The following is a 22655-nucleotide window of genomic DNA, read 5'->3' as shown; positions in this document are numbered from 1 at the left end:
CGCTTACCTAATTTCAGTTTAGTTTAGAGATACATTGCAGAAATGGGGCTTTCGGCCCACCGAGCCCATGCCGACTAGCGATACCTATGCACTAGCCCCATCTTATACACTAGGGACAGTTTACAAATTTTACCAAAGCCAATTGACCTACAAACCTGTACGTCTTTTGAATGTGGGAGGAGACCAGAACATCCTGGGAAAACCCACTTACAACTTTCATTTACAACCCACAGGGAGAACGAACAAACTTTATACAAACAGCATCTGCGGTCAGGATCAAACCCGGGTCTCTGGCCCTGCAAGGGAGCAACTCTATTGCTGTGCCACCCTGAAATGTAACATTGCATGAAATTGCTACAATATCAGGCACCGTGCCAACAAATGAAACCCCACCTCTGTACTAATTCATTGGATCTTTGCTTCCAATTGAATTCTTGTTACTAGTATAAAACCCCGTCTTAATATGGAAAATAAAGGCCCATGACACTTTAAAAAAAAAAAAAATCAGTAGTAATCATTAAACACCATTACAATTTTATTAGTTTATATTTTATACAATTTTGAACAATGACTAAATTTAAAAAACAACCACTCTGTGCACACAATAAATCATTTCCTGAACAGTGAACTGGAAAAAATACAACTTCAATTATTGCCTTACATTAATCACAATGTACAACTTAATCACTGCTTTAAATTCCAAATATAGTTTTAATATCTGTTACAGCAAGATAATTAATTACACCCACGTTGTCATTTGCTGCATTGGGTTTGACATGAAGTCGATAGGAGGGAATGACTGAAGTGCAGTGACTACCTGTTTTACTACAGCGAGAATCAGAATTATATGCATTTCTCACTTACAAACATTGTATATGAAGAAACCACCTTTCCTGTTCCATGTCTTTATTTGCTGCAGATATTCAACATCGACACTCGCTTTTCCATTTCAGCCAAACATCAAATATTCTAGGCAGTGATCAGACTGATTTCCCCTGCCTGGATTCCCTTTCAGGATTTTCAGAGCAAAAATTTTGTCATTTTCACAGAAACTAATGCATGAACAGCCTTTCAATTTTCTTTAGGGGAAAAAAAAAAACATGAAAGCACCTGGGGCCAAATCCAAACTTATTTACAAATTGGACTTTATTTCCCTTGCTTATTCTAGAAAAAAATGTGGCCATTTACATGGACAATTAAGTTTAAACAGCAAGCAATTATATAGGACTGAAACTTATTTTGCCAGATTCTTCCAACCGAATTAAAAAAATAATATAGACTACATTAAGTTTTTATAATGGCAAGTATTGCATATTTTAAAACATTTCAAAGTTGGTTCCATGGAGAATTGTTTCATCTACTTTCAATAATACAAATTGGTTGTCAAAACTGGACTGAAAGCAATTACATTGCCATTTTTTAAGTTGCATTATCTGGATAATTTTATTGAACTGACATAACTTTTAATTCATTGCAATGCTCTGTATTCATAGAACACCAAATAATTGCACATTAATTATACCAATCTAATGCTAACCTTGTTTGGGAGTATGGGACTTCAAATATTCAACTATTGCTTTACTGTGCACTGAAATTATTTAGTTCACTCGCATTACCTAGCGATGATATTTTTCACTTTAAACTCTGCTCAGTTTTTTCCCTCATGTCCAGGAGTAAGGCTCTATCCTGACTTTCATCTGCTATCCTCTGCTCTCTATATCTTCACATTAAGAAATATCTCATACTATCACTCACAGCAAGTTCCTTTCACCAATCAGAAATGAGTGCTTAACCAAATTTTAGATAACAGCTGATCCTTCCACCAGACACATAAGCAATGAGGCGATCCAATCATTTGTGACATTGTATCGGTTATCTCCAAAATAATATTCTAAAACTAGAGATCATGTATCAACACCAACAGACTAGAAACCAAGAAGCTTGTCCTAAAGTATAGTGTTTAAGTCACACACCAGTCAGTCACAACTCATGAACCAAATTTAACTTGTGCAAATAGAAAATGTTGTCCATTGGGGAAAAAATAAGATCTAGGCAAAGGGCATGCTCTTAGGAAATGCCACTGAGAAAGCTTCCGATGTTGGTCAACAACTGAAACTTAAATGGAGTTAATCAAAAACATGTAGAAACATCAATACTAACAGAGTGTGAACTGGTTATTTTAACAGGTACATTGTGCCATGTATGAAAAACATATTCCATAATCCCCCAAAATCTCCTTTCTGATTTGAAAATTTAGACTCACCCTGGTTTCATTAGATCCCTACTTACACTGACAATTTTCTTCAATTCTGTTTCATGCTCACATCTCTGACTATTATGTGACTATTTTTCAAAAGAGATAAATTTGGGAGTTGAAAATTTAATTATACATTTATTGCCCCAATTCCACAGCTCAATTTGGTGTTCTTCACAGATGGCTTTCCAAAACCTTCTTGGCCAAATAAATTGCCTTAGAATCTACCACAAGTTAATGAAAACAAGACCATTCCAAATTTGTTGACTTTTTCAAAACTCTAGAGCTTGATCTGCTGTATTGACTACTTTATAAGGTTACAGGCACATCCCTATTGAAAAACCTCCAAGTGAGCTAACTGTAAAAAAAAGTGTACATTTCACATGGAATTAGATTTAGAAGCCTAACATACTGTAAATCAAGCTAGAGCCAAGACAAAATGCTAAACCCAGTGTTTTGCATAAAGTTGCATCAAAGGTAGAGAAGGATGCAAAACTTGCACTACCAGGGACCAAAACAACAGGTGTTTTACTTAATTTGCAAACAAGATATCTTTGCTTCTGCATTTAGGGTTTACAACAGACTTGCATAGAACCAAATTAGTTCCTTTGCTGAATAATGAAAAATCTAAAAAATAAATTTATCATGCGACTCCTTAACACCAAATGATCGATGCTGGGAATGAAGCTGGTAGATCTGCTTGCTATCACTCATTTTCCTCTTCCCCAAAGCTTAATTCTGGCAAAATGTCACACAGAACCTTGCTCACAACTTGAAGTACTTCATTTCAAAACAGCTAATTCTGAATGTTTTGATTTGAACCAATGATAGATACTTCAAGGTAACCTTAAAGCTTTATGACTGCAACAGTGCAGATAACTATTCAGAATATATATAAACGCCTAATCTACATGGACACCTTAGCTCACATATCCAGTGGCTTAAAAAATAAGATGGAGGACAAATCACATTTGCAGTGGTTTAAAAATGAACTTGACTTGTGATTTACAGAAAATCAAAAGCACACAACACCAGTTATGGCAGATACACAGAATACTGATACTTGTTTTCACGACAGGTAAGCAGACCCCACACTTGTACAAACACATTCAGAATAAACCATATCTATCAAAGGCTGTCCGAACAGTGAATTAATAACCAGACATTCAACACAACAAAATGAACACAAAAGGAATGCAGGAAAACATAAACAAAAAAAAAACATAAATACTGGGAAATACAGGTTTTGTTTCAAGTATTTTCAGGGACAACCCATTTTAATCTTCTAGACTACGGAATGCAGTTTGCATGTCTTCGTAAAGTTGTATGTAGTCTGCCTTAATTTTTTGCTCACCATCTTTCACTGGGTCCTAAAAGAAAAGAATATTCATAGCAATATATAATTTTGATAATGAAAGATTCCACTACATTGTAAGCAGCAAGTCACAAATAAAATCATGCTGTTGTTACACGTGCCACTATTTTGCTCAACTTAAGGGCTCCATTGTGAATATGCCCTAAAGCTGGAAATGTTTTCTTCAAAACTGGATGTAGTGACATGGTAGTTAGGCGACTGATCTGGAGCAAGAAGCCTGAACTATTGATCCAGAGGAGAGTACGAATCAAGATAAAAGTACAGTGGGGAATTTTAATTTGGATTAAAAAGTCAGCAGCGCCAAAAACAAAACTATAGGTTATTTAAAAAACCCACTGCTTCACCAATGTTCTTCGATGATAAAATAGAGTAACAACAGTCCCATATTGTACAGGAATTCCAATAGGAAAACTGTCTGCCCCATTGATGCAGAATTCCATTTCCCCACGTAACCAGAGGCCAAGGGTAAGGCCATGAGTGTCCAATACAGACAACTTCTTAAAAGAGCATTGTTTAAAAAAAAGAGCCAAAAACTCGAAGAAATTTACTCTTCCACGATCAGACTCATTCCCACAACCCTGTTGACTACCTGGTTCCCAGATCTCAAGGCATGTTGGATACTGGGACTGACTTGTCAGATCTTTCACTGGCACTAACAATAATACCAAACAACTCTTTAAAAGAACTGTTAAAGGCATAATGGGCCGAAAGTTGCCGATGACTCTTACGGACTTCGACAGACGCACCATAGAAAGCATACTGTTGGGTTGCATCGCAGCCTGGTTTTGGAACAGTTTGGCCCAAGACTGTCAGAAATTTCAGAGTTGTAGATGTAGCCTAGTACATTACACAGACCAGACCTCCCACCATTAACTCCATCTACACTTCAAATGGCCTTGGAAAAGAAGCCAACTTAATCAAAGACTTGTTCCACCCTGATCGTCCTTTCTTCAGCCGCTTCCATCAGGCAGAAGATACAGTAGCTTGAAAGCATGACTTGGAAACAGCTTCTCCCCCTCTGTCATGAGGCTTCTGAACGGTCCTTCGAGAAGCTAGGGTACTGTCCCGATTCACTTCTTCCCCATTGCAGACAATGGAGTTTATCTATGGAACTGGTGCGCTGCCATGTTGAGAACTGCATTCTTGCACTCTGTATCTTCCCCTATGGTCTTACTTATTGTACTCGCTTTTGACTTGTTTGTATTTATATTTGGTATTATCTAATCAGATAGCAGGCAAAATAAAGCTTTTCAATGTTCCTCATACATCTGACAATAAAACACATAAACCTAAAATGTATTTGAATAACTATCCCTGCCCTGCCCTGGTCTTCCTCCCTGATGAGACAGACACACAAACTTGTGCGATTCCGAGACAATAATGACGTGAAGCACAGTAATGTTTGAGAGTGGCCCAGGATATAATGCATCCACCTTCTTTTGTCTAGGGAATTTGAAATGTTTACCCTCTGAGATTAAGTGTGAACAAGGGGATTTGGAAAAAAACCCAAAAACATTTTGTTCTGGAAGGACCTAGTGTTACCTTTTAGATTTAATGGTCAGATGTCAGGAATGGGTGACTGGCAGATCTTATACAAGCACACAGGATGATTGGTGGAAATTATTCATTTGAATTGATTACCTTGAATTTCATGGAGCTCAGCCTGTAGAGAATCTCTCCCATGTGCTCACGAATAATCGCCCACGTGATCTTGTTATCACTTTGTGCAGTCGATTCCACTGCATGACGAGCCAGATCATAGAAGCCAATCATATTTGACAGCATACCAACAGTTTTATAGAAAGGACAAAAGCTGGAGGAGGTTGAAGAAAGAAAACGCAAAGATATAATCATGCACCCTCATCAGCTGTCACCCAGCTTTATATCATCAGCTAACCTGCACATATTAAACTTATTCCAAGAGTGTCAAGAGTGTTTAATTGTCATGCAAAAAACACTAAAACCAGAACAATTAAATCCTTACTTGCTGTAGCATCATTGGCACATTAAACACAACACAATCAATAAATATACAGATGATTATTCTAGGAAGTTACATAGCAGTGCAAGTCAAAAAACATAATGCAATATTACAAAGATAGTCATAAAAAGCAGGTCATTCAGCATCTGTGGAGAAAAGGAATAAGTGACGTTTCAGGTCGAGACCCTTCTTCGGACTGAGTTGGGAAAAGGGAAACAAGTTATTTGTAGATTGGTGTACAGGGTGCAAGGTTGTACAGGGTGGTTCAAGAGTCTGATGATTGACGGGAAGAAGTCATTCTTGAACTTGGAGATATTGGTTCTCGGGCTCCTGTACCTTCCAACTGATGGAGGCAGCAAGATAAGAGGTAGACAGGGTGGCGTGGGTCTTTGATGATATCAACAGCCTTTGAGGCAGTGCTTCCTGTAGATCACTTAAAAAGTGGGGAGCTCACTATCTATGCTGGACGTCGAAGTAGCAGAAAATCAAACACTTCATTATCCAAGATTATGGCTTCAGCTATCATCCACAATCATCTAAACCCTTTTACCCCATATTCATTTGTCTCCCCACCTACCTCAACCCGCAAATACATTAAATACGTGACTAATTTCCACTATTCCATCCCAATTGTCCTCCCTCCCACAACCTTTCCTCACAGGAAAAAACTCTCCCCTTCATTTGAAACACTCACTTCCCCCAAAACCACCCTCTACCACATTCTATCTGGGAGAAATTCCCCATATGCATCTCTTTAATTTCAAGCAACTTGAAAAATCATATGCAACAGTGAAAATTATAGTAAATCGTTTCACCATTAAGAATTTTTACATATTTTTTCTCTCCAAAACCAGACAGGATGATTAACTATAATTTCTAGAAAATTATTCTCTCAAAGGGGAGTAATACGGAGAAAGAATACTCCACACCAAGAATTGCTGTAGGGTACAGCAGCATTCAGAAACACAATCACTACTGACACCAGGAGGCACCAGCAATGGCTGCCTCGCCAACAGTCTGTCTGTCCCTTCCTTCTTTTGTTGTTTGCTTGCATGTGTTAAATGTATGTTTGTAGTGTTCTTTAGCTTGGTTTATGTGGGGGGTGGGTGGGGGGTGGAGGAGGAGAAGTTGGGGGAAACTTTTTCTAATCTCTTACCTCGACAGAGGTGATTATTTTCCGTATCGTATCTCCGTCTGCACTGCGGCCTAACATCGAAGAGTTCGCGGCCTTTGCTGGGCTCCGACTCTGAGAGCTCCTCCGCGGGAGCCTGCGGGCTTATCACGGAGTTTGCGATCCCTATCAGGGGTAGACTTCGGGGCTCCAACCGCGGATTCCTGCAGACTTTAACATCGCAGAGCTCGCGTTCTCAGGCTAGAGACAGACTTTGGGAACTCCAAGCTGCAGGAGCTTCGACTGCCCCTGAGACGGGAGCTTCGACCGCCCCGACCCCAGGAGAATAAAAGAGGAAGAAGTTTGGACTTTATTGCTTTCTATCAGTGAGGTACGTGGGGAGTTCACTGTGGTGGATGTTTATGTTAACCTTAATTAGTTGTGTGTCTTGGTGCTTTCTTTTTTTTTTTAAGTTTGGCTGTATGGTAATTCGAATTTCATGTACATGTGACAATAAACTGACCTTGAAACCTTGAGCTTGGTTAACAAACAGTAAAAGAAAGCACAGCCTTTCCTTTAACATGTTAGTGATACTTATGGCAATTCCAGGCATTGCTAACCTTCAGTCCTCTCCGGCAAATACATCTCTTCTTTCTCTAGACAACTGCCGTTAACGATGAATCTAACCCTCCACAACCCTTAGTGATCTAACCCTCCACATACATCATTGCAAGGATAATTAAAAATATTAATTCAAAATTATATGAGAGAATAGGGAGGGAAACTATACATTTCTGATTGTATATTAAACTACCTAGCAATTTCCTTCACTAGCACTGAAAGAAAATCTGGAAAACCGCAAAGGAAAACTAATCTCTTATTACTATTACCTCAAACATAAAATGGAAAACAAATATGCAACTGATATTAATAATAGTCAATTAAAAACAGAAAATACTGGAATCACTCAGGTCAGCTTCCAGGAGAGGAGTAAATATTTTAGTTCTCAAGACAGATAAATTAACAGTCAACTGAAAACTTGGCTTCATTCTTCAAACATCCCTCTTTACCGAAACTTGATTTTTAATTTCAGAATTTCAACATTTTTGTACCAGATGATAAATATTAGATATTCACAATTCAAAATGGGATAAAGCGACTATAATATACTTATTGGGGTTCAGTAAGCACAAGAAATTTACCGGTCATAAGAAGTGTATCCATTCTGTTGCAAAAAATCATCCTTTACCAACTTTGCCACCTCCAGTGTTATTTTGTCCGTTTCTGCCAGAGATGCCTGCACAAGAATTTAGACATTTGAAATGAGCAGCTGAACCTCAAGAATATTTGGCATTATCCTTTTACATCAGTAGTTAAAAGATTTGAATTTCATTCATACCATATCCTGTAAAGTGAAACTTAAAAGGACCAAAGTAAAAATCATATTGTCAATTTACAAATAATATTACAGTCACCTAAAAATCGACAAATGGAAATTGCCTAAAATATAAAGCCAACTTCCACACTGTAAAAGTATGAAATTTCTGGTCTTTCAGAATCCAAACCTTCTTTCCCAAAGTGAAATAGAAAACAATGAAGCAATCTCATAGCACAACCATTTTAACCACTTCAAAAGAGATGATGGCTCAGTCGAGACAATTAACATTTAGATCATTTTGAGATCAGTTTCTTTATGACTTTAACATCAAAATAAATTCAAACTTTACTAAAATTCCCAACCTACCTTGGGGCTAAAACCATTGAATACAATCACCATTCCAACCTAGTTCCATGTGGATTGCTCAGATCTCAAAGTGGAAGCAAATCACTGTAGAATTTGAATGTGGTAATAATAGGTGACATTATAATTTGAGAGACAAGCAGCAAGAAAGAGAACTACAGAGAGTATATTGCCTGCACCCAGTGCAAGGTCATGTAAAATTCCATCATGGCTGGGGAGAGACTTGTAAAGGGGGGAAATCCAGTTGTTGTAGTCCATATTTAAATAAAAGACACCAGTAGGAACAGAGATCCTGTTTAAAGTTTCAATTCAATTGCATTTGGAGAATTGTGTGGATTAATTTCAGAGACTAGAAAGCACTCAATGGAGAAAGGAACAAGGTTGTGCTAATTAGTGGAGGGAAGATGTGGAATGAAACACACATGAATTGTGTAAGAAAGAACTGCAGATGCTGGTTTAAATCGAAGGTAGACACAAAATGCTGGAGTAACTCAGCAGGATAGGCAACATCTCTGGAGAGAAGGAATGGGCAACGTTTTGGGTCGAGACTCTTCTTCAGACTGATGTTAGGGGAGGGGGCGGAACAAAGATAGAATGTAGTTGGAGACAGTAAGACGTGGGAGAACTGAGAAGGGGAAGGGTATGGAGAAAGAAAGCAAGGGCTATCTGAAGTTAGAGAAGTCAATGTTCATACCGCTGGGGTGTAAACTACCCAAGCAAGATATGAGGTGCTATTCCTCCAATTTGCATTGGGCCTCACTCTGACAATGGAGGAGGCCCAGGACAGAAAGGTAAGATTGGGATGGGAGGCGGAGCTGAAGTGCTGAGCCACTGGGAGATCAGGAGATGAACATGGATTGATTGGGCCAAACAATAATACTAAACTCCCTATTTCCATGCTATATATCCTACACACAACCCTATGTAGTGCTCGTACTTTTGGTACCTACGTTTTGTCAGATGTAACAGGATCAGCTGTCAGGGGAAAGCTGGTTTGTGTACTCTGTTGCTTCGCAATTCCACGATGAGGCTTGTAAAAATAACTTTTGTGAAACAGACTTACTTTTCCGACCAGCTGAACAATTTCTGCGAGGTCCTCTTCTTCCTGCAGGATCTCTTTAGCTTTGGTCCTTAATGGCACAAATTCCGTAAAGTGCTTTTCATAGTACTCATCCAGTGCACGGGTATATTTGCTGTAGCTAATCAGCCAATTGACTGAAGGAAAATGTTTGCGCTGTGCCAACTTCTTATCCAAGCCCCAAAATACCTAAAAGTCGGCAAATGAGAGAAAAAAAAGTTTCATGGTGTCAGTGTCATGGAGGCAAAACCTGGTGACCACGCAAGTTACATCTCAAAGATCCTCAATATTGCAATAAAATGTGTAAGTAGCAGGAGAAAGGAAAAACAAAAGGCCAAAAAACCAAGAGCACAAGCTAAGGACTAGAAAGTCCAATTGCTGTAGTTCATGATTCAGTGAGTTCAAAACCTCTTCTACCACTATATTTCTTCTTGTTTAGGTAGGTTTCAGAAACATCTTTTTTTTCCCCCAGGTCAAGACAGGCACACAGAGTGTTAATCCTCCGATAACGCATCTAAATAATAATCACCCCAATGAAGCATTGGATTGCAAGAGTTAAAAAGTCCTATCTTTTTATGTTACAGATAAACCACTGTATATATTGGGTCTCAATTAATTACCACGTGAGCTTCAATATTTCAATATTTGTTTCCGTAGATAAAAAGACCCATTAAATTCCCTTTGAGTGTGACAGAGGTCGATACAACTCTCGTCACATCACAGTGAAGGAGCGTGTGTGTGGCCTGGACATTGAATTGATGGCTATGAGTCTCTGTTTATGCTATGGGTCCCGGGGATTCTCACAAGCTACTGTGGTGGCTGTTTATGTTTATGTTTTATTATTTATGAGGTTATGTATCTTGGTGCTTTTTTGAGTGACAGTAGACAAATCAAACTCTTTGTATGTTTACATACTTGGCTAATAAATTAATTACAATTATAATGTTGTTGACTGCTACTTATGGAGGTGGTATGACAAGGGGAGAATATTTATATTAGCTTTGTTACCTGCACAATGCCAAGAGTAGCTGATGTCACAGGATCTGAAAAATCACCACCAGGGGGTGAGACACTGAAACAAAACAATGGGTTAGCAAGATGCTGAACAAAACAATTTTAGCAGTCACCTTATCCAAGTGGTTTTCCAATTCTAGGTTGACAAAATTAGTTGCAATAAAAGGTGAAAAGTAGAGAATGTGAATATCAGAGAGGCGTTATAGACACAAAAGTAGAAAATGACAAACACGAACAAAAAAGCAAGGCAATTTAAGAGATTAGGTATACCTATTAGCATTTGGATACATCCCCGCACTCGCAACAAGGGCAGAGTCCCCCTAGTCCTCACCTTTCACCCCACCAGCCGGCAAATACACCAAATCATCCTCCGCCATTTTCGCCACCTCCAACGTGACCCAACCACTCGCCACATCTTCCCATCTCCCCCCATGTCTGCCTTCCGCAAAGACCGCTCCCTGCGCAACTCCCTTGTCAATTCTTCCCTTCCCTCCCGTACCACCCCCTCTCCGGGCACTTTCCGTTGCAACCGCAAGAAATGCAACACCTGTCCCTTTACCTCCCCCCTCGATTCCATTCAAGGACCCAAGCAGTCGTTCCAGGTGCGACAAAGGTTCACCTTTATCTCCTCCAACCTCATCTACTGCATCCGCTGCTCTAGATGCCAGCTGATTTACATCGGTGAGACTAAGCGGAGGTTGGGCGATCGTTTCGCCGAATACCTCCGCTCAGTCCGCAAGAACCTACCTGAACTCCCGGTGGCTCAGCACTTCAACTCCCCCTCCCATTCCCAATCCGACCTCTCTGTCCTGGGTCTCCTCCATTGCCAGAGTGAGCAACACTGGAAATTGGAGGAACAGCACCTCATATTCCGCCTGGGTAGCCTGCGTCCGGCGGGCATGAACATTGAATTCTCCCAATTTTGCTAGCCCTTGCTGTCTCCTCCCTGTCCTTAACCCTCGAGCTGTCTCCTCCCATCCCCCCGCCCTCGGGCTTCTCCTCCTCCCTTTTTCCTTCCTTCTCCCCCCCCCCCCCCTATCAGTCTGAAGAAGGGGTTCGGCCCGAAACGTCACCCATTTCCTTTGCTCCATAGATGCTGCTGCACCCGCTGAGTTTCTCCAGCATTTTTGTGTACCTAGCATTTGGATATTCTCAGTTTGAGATAACAGCATTTGTTTTGGAGAGTATATTAGAATATACAAATATTATTTTATAGTCAGCTATCTTTTAGCATAATTCTCTATAACATGTACTAATAGAGTGGCAAATATCTTAAGGAAGATTGGAAAAGTGCCCCTTTCCAACACCCTTCCTTTAATTCCGATGCAGTTGGAAGAATCCATGGAGAACAGATGACTGGCATAAAAGCCTATTCATTGCTGATATGAGAAGCTTGTAGCTTCACAAAATTTTAAAAGTGAAGTCTCCTACATATTATGTATTGAAAAAGAGCCAATTTCACTTAATTTAGTACTGGTACAAATTATACTTCAACAGAAGTCATAAAGATTTGTACCTCTCATTTTTAATCCATCTCAAAAGCAAACTAAACAACTTCCCTTCAGATAAGGGCACACGGAATACATGCTTGTGCTTTCTGAGGAAATACTTACGCTCCGACAATGCTGATACTACCCTCTCTCTCAGGATTTCCCAGGCACTTGACTCGGCCTGCACGCTCGTAAAATGAAGCTAAACGGGCACCCAGGTAAGCAGGATAACCACTGTCTAGGAAGACGGAAAAAGTTAGGTTCAACCATTTTCCCAGCAATAAGCCTCGTTAAGCATCAGTGTAATAGTGTGCTGTAAGTAAAAATTAAAGGTAATTGGTCCAACGCTCGTTATGGAAATATGAATATGCGACCTACAGCCTTTAACCTACTGGGTAAAATATACTGTAATTTTACTAAACAGCTCAAACCTTGCTTTCAGGAGTGTGCTAGTACTTCCCAATATCTAAAAGCAGGTGCAACGATCACAATAGTTTACGCTTTTATGAGCTTCTCAATTGCAAAAAAAAAAATTTTCAATGAATTCAATTCTAAAGATTTAAAACCAGCCTCTATTCAAATCTTTGTGCCCACCTTTTGAGAATGTTTAGAGAAATTATTCAAATTGGAAGTACATTTCATTGTTATTTAGACGATTCCCATTCTCCGGCCAGTTGATATAGAATAATACAAGTCAAGCAATGTAAATAGACACAGGAGTGAAAGCTACTAGTAATCCCAGTCATGGCTTGATTTTGACATCAACGTTGGAACTAGTTTGAAATTACATGGTGATACTTTGACTTTAATTGTTAACAGTCCAGTACTTAGAAAACCTACCAGCAGGCATCTCTGCCAGCCGTCCGGAGATTTCTCGCAAGGCCTCAGCCCATCGGGAGGTGGAGTCTGCCATCATGCTGACGTGGTAACCCATGTCCCGGAAATATTCAGAAAGTGTAATGCCTTTTCACAATAAAGTGGTAAACCAAAGGAATGAATTAGAATTAAAATCATTTTCAGTGTGGCATTTTCTGCAACTAGCACAAACGTCCTTCAATAATTGAAGGTAATGGGTTGAGCGAATTGAACACTTCATTGGTAGTCATGTAAAAGGATGGTAAGGGATGGGATTTACCAGGTCAAAATTGAGGCATATATGCAGGAGAATAAGTATGTGCTTGGGTAGCTTACAACCCAATGGTATGAACAATGAATTATCTAGTTTTATCTAGAACATTGAATTATCTATGAGTAATACCACCCTCACCCAGTTGCAGACACATTTCTCCCACCATTTCCTTTCTTCCCAATCACCCTGCTCCTTTGAGGATAAGGACGTGCAGAACTATAAGAGATGCTTTTGTTTTGAATAGAGGGAAATAAGAACAGTCATGCACAGATAGTCCAAAAATGGACAAATGCATTGAAAATTGTTTTATTTATGTTTAGGTGCAACAAAGAGGTCAAATAGGAGTTGCAGTACAAGAATGCCAATCTAAGAGATTTACAAAGCTTGGGAAGGAACTGTATGTCCATGTGGGAGACAAATAAGTTGGAGATAGCAAAAAAAGTGATAGAAGAATTCAGCAGGTCATTCAGCATCTATAGACAGACAATGTTTGAATCTTCTTCAGACTGATGGAGTTGGAGGGAAGAAAACTGGACAAGAGGCGAGAGTGTGGCAAAGCAATGTGTGGATACAGGCGAGGTGGGGAGGCACTGATTGGCAGATGGGTGGAATAAGTGACAAAGGTTAGAGGTTTAGAGGAGACAAAAAGATAGAAACATAGAAAATAGGTGCAGGAGTAGGCCATTCGGCCCTTCGAGCCTGCACCGCCATTCAATATGATCATGGCTGATCATCCAACTCAGTATCCCGTACCTGCCTTCTCTCCATACCCCTTGATCCCTTTAGCCACAAGGGCCACATCTAACTCCCCCTTAAATATAGCCAATGAACTGGCCTCAACTACCTTCTGTGGCAGAGAATTCCAGAGATTCACCACTCTGTGTGAAAAATGTTTTTCTCATCTAAAAGATTTCCCCCTTATCCTTAAACTGTGACCCCTTGTTCTGGACTTCCCCAACATCGGGAACAATCTTCCTGCATCTAGCCTGTCCAACACCTTAAGAATTTTGTAAGTTTCTATAAGATCCCCCCTCAATCTTCTAAATTCTAGCGAGTACAAGCTGAGTCTATCCAGTCTTTCTTCATATGTCCATGTGGGAGCATCGAAACCATCGAAAGCATCCTGACCACCTGCTTCACGGTATGGTACAGCAGCTGCACCGCAGCTGACAGGAAGGCACTGCAACGGGTGGTGAAAACCGCTCAGCACATCATTGGTGCCCCGCTCCCTGCCATGGATGCCCTCCACCGAAAACGGTGTCTGAGACGGGCCGGGAAAATCATCAAGGACCCCTCTTACCCTAACCATGGACTGTTTGCCCTCCTCCCAACAGGGAGGCGGTACAGGAGCCTCAGGTCTCGCACAAGCAGGCTGAGGAACAGCTTTTTCAACAACACCATTACACTGCTGAACTCAGAGTCCCGTCGCTAGCTATCTTTAGACTCTCCCATTTGTATACAGTTATTTGCCTAAGTACCCGTTCTAATTCATCCACAATCCACACATTGTTAACCAGTATTTTTTATTTTTATTGTATGCTTACTTTGTATTTTTATTTTCACTTCTACTATCTTGCACTATGACTATGACCAGACGCTAAACTGCATTTCATTGTACCTATACTCGTATTTGTGCAATGACAATAAAGTTGAATTGAATTGATGAAAGTCCTGACATCCCAGGAATCAGTCTGGTGAACCTTCTCTGTACTCCCTCGATGGCAAGAATGTCTTTCCTCAGATTAGGAGATCAAAGCTGTACGCAATACTCCAGGTGTGGTCTCACCAAGACTCTATACAACTGCAGTAGAACCTCCCTGCTCCTATACTCAAATCCTTTTGCTATGAATGCCAACATACCATTCGCTTTCTTCACTGCCTGCTGCACCTCCATGCCTACTTTTAATGACTGGTGTACCATGACACCCAGGTCTCGTTGCATCTCCCCTTTTCCTAATCGGCCACCATTCAGATAATAGTCTACTTTCCTGTTTTTTGCCACCAAAGTGGAAAACCTCACATTTATCCACATTATACTGCATCTGCCATGCATTTGCCCACTCACCCAACCTATCCAAGTCACCTTGCAGCCTACTAGCATCCTCCTCACAGCTAACACTGCCCCCCAGCTTCGTGTCATCCGCAAACTTGGAGATGTTGCATTCAATTCCCTCGTCCAAATCATTAATATATATTGTAAATAGCTGTGATCCCAGCTCTGAGCCTTGCGGTACCCCACTAGTCACTGCCTGCCATTGTGAAAAGGACCCGTTTACTCCTACTCTTTGCTTCCTGTCTGCCAGCCAGTTCTCTATCCACATCAATACTGAACCCCCAATACTGTGTGCTTTAAGTTTGTATACTAATCTCTTATGTGGGACCTTGTCGAAAGTCTGTAATTCCCCGTTTTCTCTCTCCCTCCCTTTTTAAAAAGTGGGGTTACATTAGCTACCCTCCAATCCTCAGGAACTACTCCAGAAAAAAGATGTCAGATAAGGAAAAGAGAAGAGGAAAATGTAAAGCCCATCGGAGGGATATGGGTGGAAAGAGCCAGGGGGAGGGGAAACAAATGGGGAAATATGGAACTTGGGAATGGGAGATGAGTGTATAAAGAAGCAAAAAGGAGCAGGGTGACTGGGTAGATGGGAAAATAGTGGGAGAAATGTGTGCTCACCTGAGTGGGGTAGTAGTACTTGAAACTAGATTATTCAATATTCATACCATCCGTAAGAGTTCGTGGATGTCTCGTAGCGGCTCGTACGATTAAAAAGTAACAATTTTTTAAATCGCGAGTATTCTTTTACTCAGACATTTTTCACAGCGTTGAAAAACAGTCACAAGTTCACCGGATTTCCCGAGTACCTACCATTAGCATTACTAGCTGCTACGAGACATCTACGAACTCCTACGGACCCGCTACGGACATTCTCCGAGTTCGACTCAGGGGAAAACTCGGGAGAACTCTTGAATTACCTCGTACAGTGGGACAGGCCCTTAAGTGCAATGACCCAAGAATGGAAGTGGTGCACGTAAACCTTTTTCTCACCACGAAGGGCTGCTGGGATCCTTTGATGGACGTGAGAGAAGCCGTGCAAGGACAGGTATTACATCTCTTGCAGTTGCAGGGGAAAGTGCTTGGGAAGGGGGCAGATTGTGTGAGAAGGAATGAGCCAAGGGGCTGTGGAGAGTGGTTTCTACGGAAAGCGGTCTAAATAGTGATGGAATCATGTTGAAGGTTACTGACATGTCAGAGAATGATGCGTTGGATGCAAAGGCTGGTGGGGTGAAAACTAAGCACAAGGGGAAGGGGGAGCGAGAGCAGAAATGCAGGTCATAGACAAAGGTGAGGTGGGAAAACCAAGTTTTGTAAAGAAGGAGGACATCTTGGGTGTCCTGCATTAGAAAGCCTCATCTTGACAGTGGATGCGAGAGACAAAGAGATTAAGAGTAAGGGATGTCTTTTGTAAGAGGCAGGTTGGGAAGTTGTAATCATGGTATATATTCGATTCAGTGACTATGTAGCACATAGAAAATAGGTGCAGGAGTAGGCCATTCGGCCCTTCGAGCTTGCACCGCCATTCAATATGATCATGGCTGATCATCCAACTCAGTATCCCGTACCTGCCTTCTCTCCATACCCCCTGATCCCTTTAGCCACAAGGGCCACATCTAACTCCCTCTTAAATATAGCCAATGAACTGGCCTCAACTACCTACTGTGGCAGAGAGTTCCAGAGATTCACCACTCTCTGTGTGAAAAATGATTTTCTCATCTCGGTCCTAAAGGATTTCCCCTCTCTCCTTAAGCTGTGACCCCTTGTCCTGGACTTCCCCAACATCGGGAACAATCTTCCTGCATCTAGCCTGCCCAACCTCTTAAGAATTTTGTACGTTTTTATAAGATCCTCCCTCAATCTCCTAAATTCTAGCGAGTACAAGCTGAGTCTATCCAGTCTTTCCTCATATGAAAGTCCTGACATCCCAGGAATCAGTCTGGTGAACCTTCTCTGCACTCCCTCTATGGCAATAATGTCCTTCCTCAGATTTGGAGACCAAAACTGTACGCAATACTCCAGGTGTGGTCTCACCAAGACCCTGTACAACTGCAGTGGAACCTCCCTGCTCCTATACTCAAATCCTGTCAGTCGATAGTTTGATCCCCATGATGGAGACAGATTGAGAAGGGGTGCCAGAGTTAGTCCAAGAGAATTTACCGTATTTCCCGGCAATGAAGACGCACCTGCGTCGAAGCCACAACCCCATTTTGAGTTGTTAAGTTTTGAAAAAAGACTGGTGGGACAGGATCAAGGGGTTGGTTTAGTCCAGGGCAACCTTTTTTGCATAGGGGCCAGGACCCATGTTTGTGAGCGGATGGCGGGCCACATCTATTGCTACAGTTAACAAATGGAGGTAATAATACATACTAACTAAATTAGTCATTAGTAATAATACATACTAAAAATACCTAAATTAGTAATAATACATATTAATAATACATAATTTTCATGTGTTTTTCCATTCGTTTTCTGCAGTTCCCAGATCGCCTGCGTGCCCTGGGACTAGCTGCAGTTCCCAGGTCGCCTGCGAGCCCCGGGACTAGCTGCAGTTCCCAGGTCGCCTGCGTGCCTCGGAACTAGCTGCAGTTCCCAGGTCGCCTGCGAGCCCTGGAACTAGCTGCAGTTCCCAGGTCGCCTGCGTGCCTCGGAACTAGCTGCAGTTCCCAGGTCGCCTGCGAGCCCTGGGACTAGCTGCAGTTCCCAGGTCGCCTGCGTGCCTCGGAACTAGCTGCAGTTCCCAGGTCGCCTGCGTGCCTCGGAACTAGCTGCAGTTCCCAGGTCGCCTGCGAGCCCCGGGACTAGCTGCAGTTCCCAGGTCGCCTGCGAGCCCCGGGACTAGCTGCAGTTCCCAGGTCGCCTGCGAGCCCCGGGACTAGCTGCAGATCCCAGGTCGCCTGCGAGCCCTGGGACTAGCTGCAGATCCGCTCTCCGGTCCCGGCGGCCGCTCGCAGCCACCCGAGCTACTGAGTGAGTTGCTGGAATGATCCCCGACCCTCTCAACGCTCCTGCCCTCCCTGCAACTTAACCCCTGGCGGCCCAGCCATGCTGACCCGGTCCAGACTCTTGTGGAGGGAACTCTTTCCTCTCCCTCCATCCCCCCCCCCCAGCGATGCTGTCCTTTTACAGCTGCTGTACTGAGGGATTGCCAAGTCTATCTTTCTTGGCTAGCAATCTAACATTCGGCCTCCAAGACGCAGGTTAATTTAAATTTTCGGGCCTTATTTTAGGGTAACAACTGGCGTCTTCATTGCCGGGAAATACGGCAAGTAGTAAAGTTGATGAAATCCATGGGTACTGCATAGGTGCAGGAGGCAGCTACAATACAATTATTGATGCAGCAGAGAAAGAGTTGGGGAATGGTCCCTGGGCAAGTTGTGAACAAGATATGTTCAATGTATCCAATAAAATGGACAGACATAGGTGGGGCCCATGCGAGTACCCATGGCCACACTTTTCACTTGAAGAATGAGACAGGAGTCAAAAGAGAAGTTAAGAGTGAGAACAAGGATGAGATTAATGATAGACCTATATAGCATTGACAAAGGAGTCAAAAGTTGGTTTTTAAAAGGATGTGGTGATTATAGTTTTGAAGACATTTGCAATACAAATCATTTGGGTACTCAGGAGTTTACTTTATAAAGCTTGTGTTCAGAAACAAACCAAGATTAAACATTATATTGTACAATAGGGAAGGGAAGGTGTGGTGCTGGGGGAGCCATTGAATGAAAAGCAAGCATGGGTTATCTTTGGGGACTTTCAATAAACCACCATGATATATATATTCATTTGCGATTCTCCAATAACAAGGCAAAAGAACCAATTCAGAATCGTACTCAGCAAATTAATTAACAAAAAATATATTATACCGGTATAGATGGAAGCTTCCCTGGCAGCGACAGGCATGTTGGAGGTATTAGCCACCAAAGATGTTCGCTTCATGATGCTTTCTATTTTTCCATCAACTTCCATCGTCAACTAGAAGAGGAAAGAGCAATGTAGCTCATTAACACTAATCAAAAATAATAATTTGAGAGATCAGTCAGCCCAAATGCTCTCTTTATGCAGCCTTTTGGCAATGCCAATAACCTGAATTGTTCATAGTTTAAACAGTGGAACTAAAATCTATACCCTTGTGTTATACTAATTAAAATAGAAAGAATGCAATATGAAGAACTAGATTCTTAACTACAATATAGACCAAGACCGAGCATTCAGCAATCATATGGCTCAATTTTAATGAGAAAGTACAAATGCTGAAAGACCAAAGGTCTATTGAGTTAATCTTATTTCATAGCAGGTGAAGGATTTACCTATTACTTTGCACCTCTGGTCCTGCCAATGGGAAGAGGTCTTTCAGGAAGGGTTTTACTTACCCCCAATAGATTTAATTTTACTCTCCGGGTAAATTATTTTTGTGATTAGTCTCTCAGGGGATGAAAGTTACTTTTCATTTAGTCCTTGCTTTTGCTGAATTTGTTGAGGAGTTTGTCAAATTCTAAAAATATTTTGCAATGTTAAAGGGTACATATATAGCTTTTCCAATCCTTTGCTGCCAGCTTTGAAACACTTCAGCTTGAAGGGAACATTACACTAACCTCTGGGAAATCTCTCAGTACTTCAGACATCTCATTGCCACGCTCCCCACATCCAACGTAGATGATAACATCACTGTTGGAGTACTTTGATAGAGACTGAGAAATCACAGTTTTTCCACAACCAAAGGCACCGGGAATAGCTGTTGTTCCACCTTGCACACATCTTAAACATAACAGGACAAACAATGGTATATTAATCAACTTTGAACCAACTTTCCAATCAATCCAAGTAGAAATAGAACATGCTATTCCAATCAGATACACTAATCATTAAAATGACTAATCTCATGCACAAAACCCTTATGACTAACCCTCGGCCAAGAGTTTAGAGTCCTCACTTTAACTCTTTTCAAGAGTCAAGAACATTGGTGAGTAGTTGGGCCACAATGCATGGTGGAGGCAATCAACGGTATTCAATAAAACAAAAAAAAATGAAGGAGAACATCTGTACCCATGTTCTAACATGAGATGCCTGTTTGACTATCTATCTATTTATATACTATTAAAACTTTGTGCCTGCCGCCTGCCGTCTGGCTGCCTTTCTGCCTTTTGATTCGTTCCATCGTGTGATGTCACAATGCCCAATACTCGCAGATGTCCAATCGGAATGGCCGATGCTCGCAGATGTCCAATCGGAATGGATCCATTTACATGTACGGCTGCCGGCTGCATTTCTTCCTTTGATTCATTGCCACGCCGAATCCAGACGCTCAATCGCCGAGATCTTTTCCATTTCGGTAGAGATTTCACTTTTCTTTCTAAGTATCCGCTCCTCATTACATTTCGTCGTGTTTAAGTACACGTTTTTAATCAAATCCTTCTCTGGAGAACATAAAATATCCAAGTAGAAAGTCTGAAGAAGGGCCCTGAGCTAGAACGTCACCTTTCCATGTTCTCCAGAGATGCTTACTGACGTATTGAATTACTCCAACAGTATATTTTTTGGCTGCAGAAGTTATCTTGGTATCACTAATACAAGAGCCAACATTGTGCCTGCAGCAACAAAGAAATCATGAGCTGTTACACCAGTTATTGGACGTATGGCAGCCAAAGGATTTTGGCCAAGAGTGGGATCAGGATTTATAATATTTGAAACATCTGACTGAAGACAAACTCACGGGAAAAGTGCGTCCAGCACTCGCTGTCCTGTTAGCAGAGGGTGACATGCTGGAAGCTTCTCAGTGACTGGCCTCACCTGACGGACAGGCCAGACCTGAACCATAGTAAACTTATCCTTAATTCCTTCAAATTCAAGTTCCAGAACTACATCCTACCAAAGGGGAAGAGAAAAATGCAATTAAGAATTAATGTTGACCACTGTCATCTTCAAAAAGGACAATATTTTGTGCATACCCACATTCTCCTTGAGCCCACTACTAGAAGTTATTCATTCACACTTCCAGCCCCCAATTACCCACTATCCCCCATTTAAGTTTTCTATTGCAAATTATGTTCTTTTTGGACAATTTTCATTTTATTCCTTTGCTTATCTTTTTAACATAATTTAAAAAAATTGTTTTACTTTGTCAAAAATGAGAAATGCATAGAGGCAAAATGAAGTGAGATGTCTACAGTCTTTGGTTTCAAAAAACTATTTCTAACTAATAAATCCGAGTGTACTTTTGATTCTGGTTTATGGAACAAACAATCAATCACAAATACTTACAGAAACATCATAGTTTCCCGCTGGGGCAACATATGTCACAGTTCCTCTGTTTTTTGGCGGAAGCATGATTTTGTGCTTAATAAGAGAATTTTCATAGACAATGCCATATATGTCTCCACCAGTGATGTGACTACCAACCTTTAAAAAAAATAATGTTACAGCTCTAAAGATATCACACATTTCTTGTTATATTCACCAATAAAATCAAATTCAGAAAGTCAAATACAACTACTCAAACTAATTACACTTAAATCATAGGATTCAATTCAGGAGAATGCATAGCAGGTACAAAGGAATACATAAGTAAGTGGCAGAAGGAAGTACCACAATTTTTATAAACTTTTTACTTAAAGCTCTTACCCGCATATTCTTGGAAGGTGTAAATTCCCACTTTATGTCTTTACTCAGAGCATTCACGTTGACACCACGGGGGATGTAAATACTCTGTGATAGGTCATTGATGTCCTTTAGAGGTCGCTGGATTCCATCAAAGATGGCTCCCATGATGCCAGGTCCCAGTTCCACAGAAAGGGGTTTCCCTGTTCGCAACACAGGATCTCCGACAGATACACCAGCTAGAGGTGGTGGCTCAGGACAATGTGGCTTAAAACACTGACAGCAATGAATTAAGCTTAACTAAGATACCAGGCACCTTCAATTGCTTTGAACATGCTAAGCAAGAAACCCCAGCCCACCAGCACTTTTAACTATTATGCAGCTATTTGACCAAATATGCCCGACACTAGTTTCCTGGAACACTATCAGAGCTCAGTCATGGGAAGAGATTATTAGAAACATAGAAAATAGGTGCAGGAGTAGGCCATTCAGCCCTTCGAGCCCGCACCGCCATTCAATATGATCATGGATGATCATCCAACTCAGTATCCTGTACCTGCCTTCTCTCCATAACACCTGATCCCTTTAGCCACAACGGCCACATCTAACTCCCTCTTAAATATAACCAATGAACTGGCCTCAACTACCTTCTGTGGCAGAGAGTTCCAGAGATTCACGTGGACTCCACGATTAGGTGGACAGAGAAAATGATTCAAGGATGTTCTCAATGTCTCTTTGAAACATGTCAATGCAACATATCTGTCAACTTTTGGCCCACAACTGCTCAAAGTAACAGAGCAGCGTTCTGCTTGTTACTGAATCTCCAACC

General features: G+C 41.3%; 1 protein-coding gene across 5 annotated transcripts in view; it reads right to left on the bottom strand.

Moving 5' to 3' along the window:
- Positions 1 to 517: 517 nt before the first annotated feature.
- Positions 518 to 22655, bottom strand: part of atp6v1a (ATPase H+ transporting V1 subunit A) — a 41555-nt gene continuing 19417 nt past the window's right edge. For 3 of the 5 annotated variants that reach the window (XM_033023119.1, XM_033023123.1, XM_033023121.1), the window contains exons 4-15: positions 21851 to 22065; positions 21491 to 21628; positions 20943 to 21094; positions 19825 to 19987; positions 19096 to 19204; positions 12885 to 13007; positions 12168 to 12282; positions 10549 to 10612; positions 9526 to 9729; positions 7924 to 8018; positions 5271 to 5442; positions 520 to 3624 (exon numbers count right to left, since the gene is read on the bottom strand). In XM_033023119.1, the coding sequence (XP_032879010.1) occupies positions 3532 to 3624; positions 5271 to 5442; positions 7924 to 8018; positions 9526 to 9729; positions 10549 to 10612; positions 12168 to 12282; positions 12885 to 13007; positions 19096 to 19204; positions 19825 to 19987; positions 20943 to 21094; positions 21491 to 21628; positions 21851 to 22065 (1643 nt within the window). In that variant the 3' untranslated portion in view covers positions 520 to 3531. Of the gene's footprint in view, positions 3625 to 5270; positions 5443 to 7923; positions 8019 to 9525; positions 9730 to 10548; positions 10613 to 12167; positions 12283 to 12884; positions 13008 to 19095; positions 19205 to 19824; positions 19988 to 20942; positions 21095 to 21490; positions 21629 to 21850; positions 22066 to 22655 lie in introns of all 5 variants that reach the window. The other 2 variants (XR_004412382.1, XM_033023120.1) reach the window with 2 other exon arrangements.

Source organism: Amblyraja radiata, chromosome 6, assembly GCF_010909765.2.
Source record: "Amblyraja radiata isolate CabotCenter1 chromosome 6, sAmbRad1.1.pri, whole genome shotgun sequence".
In the NCBI taxonomy this organism is placed as follows: domain Eukaryota; kingdom Metazoa; phylum Chordata; class Chondrichthyes; order Rajiformes; family Rajidae; genus Amblyraja; species Amblyraja radiata.
Note: the sequence above shows the minus strand (reverse complement) of the source record. Positions and strands in the feature narration are given on the sequence as shown.